The sequence below is a fragment of the Rhinoraja longicauda genome, chromosome 2 (assembly GCF_053455715.1).
Source record: "Rhinoraja longicauda isolate Sanriku21f chromosome 2, sRhiLon1.1, whole genome shotgun sequence".
In the NCBI taxonomy this organism is placed as follows: Eukaryota; Metazoa; Chordata; class Chondrichthyes; order Rajiformes; family Arhynchobatidae; genus Rhinoraja; species Rhinoraja longicauda.
In genome coordinates this window covers 23,498,911-23,501,480 of record NC_135954.1, presented here as the reverse complement: position 1 = coordinate 23,501,480, position 2,570 = coordinate 23,498,911, and the positions used below count along the sequence as shown (strand labels likewise).

At 50.8% G+C, this 2,570-nt stretch overlaps 1 protein-coding gene across 1 annotated transcript; it reads right to left on the bottom strand.

The window, feature by feature from the left end:
• Positions 1-202: 202 nt before the first annotated feature.
• Positions 203-2,345, bottom strand: LOC144609085 (forkhead box C1-A-like). Its single transcript, XM_078427463.1, has one exon. It carries the CDS (start codon positions 2,127-2,129, stop codon positions 705-707), a length of 1,425 nt encoding a protein of 474 aa, XP_078283589.1. The 5' UTR covers positions 2,130-2,345; the 3' UTR covers positions 203-704.
• Between the last annotated feature and the right edge of the window lie 225 nt (positions 2,346-2,570).

Sequence of the window (2,570 nt, the reverse complement as noted above, 5' to 3'; positions counted from 1 at the left end):
ACACAATTTGAGATTGGAATGTTGAGGGGGGCACACGTACCGAGTTCAATTCTTATTTAGGAAGCTAGTAACTTGTTGTGGTCTTCCTACATTCGCAGTGTAAGAGATGCGAGCTCTCTCGCTGTCAGTGGTGGAGCCAGAAGTTGCAAAGCAAAAGCCGATCACCGGTGACTCCAGTTGACAGTAGACATGGTTAGCACTCGAATCGAATCGTCATTTATTTATAAACAAACAATGCAATGCCTTCAGAATACTTTCAACAAAAGGAGAAAGAAGAAAATCGCATAATAATACAGTCTCCCTTTTTATAATGGAAGGTGTAACATCGAGAAGAAAATAAAACATTTGAGGGAGTTTTTCGAGTTAGCAGAGAACATTTTAGAGAGTTTGGTCCATGATTCAAAAGGAATATCCTACTACAAATTAAAATAAATTACTATAAGACAATTTATAACAAGTTCACGTAAGCTTGCTATGAATTTTAATAGATTTGACACACTTTTTTAATATTTTAAACAACGCCTCTCCCCCAAAATAAAGGCAACTTACGTTTCATTTGGAGTAACACTTTCCTTTTACTGAAATTTCAAATGGAATTTGTTTTCTGTTCATATACAAATATGAAATAGATATATAAACCCAGGCTTGTGTTGTTGCTCGTGTATTAAAGAAACAAAAACAAAAATAGTTTGTAAACGTTTTTGTCAGTATTTGCTGCAGTCGTGGATAAAGGAACCTGAAGTGCGGTAAAGTGTCTGGGCTGCAGGAAAGGACATTTGGCAGCTGCTATTTCCATTGACATGTGCAGAACTGACGGCGGAGTTGCTCAGGCCGATCCTCTGCGATTCAAACATTTCTCGGACCGCATGGAAGTTCTGTTGTTGACCCGGGTACGCGCTGCCGGCCAGATGACTTAGATCACTGGCCTGATTGAGGTACCAAGTGGCCAGGCGCCCGGCGCCAGGGCTCTCCTGGCCGTTGCTCAGCCCGTGGGTTAAGGAAGAAGGCACGGTGGTGGTGGGGATGGAATAGTCTGGTAAAGTCTCGTCCACGGCTCCGACGCCGGCTGGCATGTGGGCAGCTCCTCTATCGCCCGAGTAGAGGCTCATCGCCTGCATGTTGCAGTGGTAAGTGGCAGCGCAACCCCCGCCGCTTGCCCCGGAGCTCATGTTCTGACTGCAGGAAGAGCTGTAGATGGACGGCTGGCTGGACGTGTAGCTGAGGGATATGGAAGGGCTTATACCTGTCCTGGAGGAAGCGGCCAGGCTCGCACTGAGCTCGCTGGTGTTGTGCGGCGAGCGCCTGAGAGAGGTGACCATGTTCTCCACGCTGAAGGCCTGCGGGTGGTGCTCGGCATTGTCCAGGCTCATGGACCGGTTGGACGGGACACTGTGGGGGCTGCCGCTGGACAGGCTGCTGCTGTCGGGGCTCTCGATCTTCGGCACCATGCTCAGAGTGGGAGAGGCCGCCAGGGGAGGGGAGGGAGCGCCGTTCTCCGTCTTGATCTCCTGCACCCTGACGGGCTGAGAGTTGGCGGGTTTCTCCGTCTCCTGGGCTTGCTGCCTGCCCTGCGGATCCTTGGGCTGACGATCCTTCTCCTCCTTCTCCCGCACGGCGTCTTTTTTCTTAAAGCGCCTCCTCCTCCTCAAGAAACTACCGTTCTCGAACATGTTGTACGAGTCCGGATCCAGTGTCCAGTAGCTGCCTTTGCCCGGCTTCTTGTCATCTCGGGGCACTTTGACAAAACATTCGTTGAGCGAGAGGTTGTGCCGTATGCTGTTCTGCCACCCCTGCTTGTTCTCCCGGTAGAAGGGGAAGCGCTCCATGATAAACTGATAGATCCCGTTCAGTGTGATCTTCTTGTCCGGGGCGTTCTGAATGGCCATGGTAATGAGGGCGATGTAGCTGTACGGTGGTTTCACCATGTCCTTGGGCTGAGGTTGCGGTGTGTAGTGTCCGTAAGGTCTGGCCATGCCGGCAGAGTACTGTTCGTGGGCTGGATGCGAATACATACTCATTGGGGCCGGCATTCCCGTGTATCCCGGACCTGCCCGGTAGTAATTCTGGTCGCTGATATAAGGCACAACTCCCAGAGAGTTGGGACTCGCCACCGAGTAGCGAGCTTGCATTGCTGCCTTCCGCCTTCCAAAGCTGGCTTCTTCTGGTCCTCCCCCGCTGAAATATCGTCGCTCTCTCTCTCTCTCTCTCTCTCTCTCTCTCTCTCTCACACACACACACAGCGACAGACACGATGGGAGAGAGTGAGGGAGAAATCCAAACTTTTCCACACTGCACGGGAGCTTAACTCCAAACTTTTTTATCTTTCTCTTACTTTTTCTTTCCGCGGGGTGGCAGACTGAATTGGAAAACTTCTAAACTTTGAGCATCCGTCACTTGACAAGACTTTTACGCAGTGTTTTTTTTTTTAACCCAGCCGCAGCCCCTCCCCGAGGCATCAGTATCCAATTGAAGGCGCTACCGCCCCTCAATGGAACACCAGTTACTGCTGTGTCTGGCCACACACGCACACACACATCCCAGAACCTAGGTGGCGTCTCAATGCCCCAACC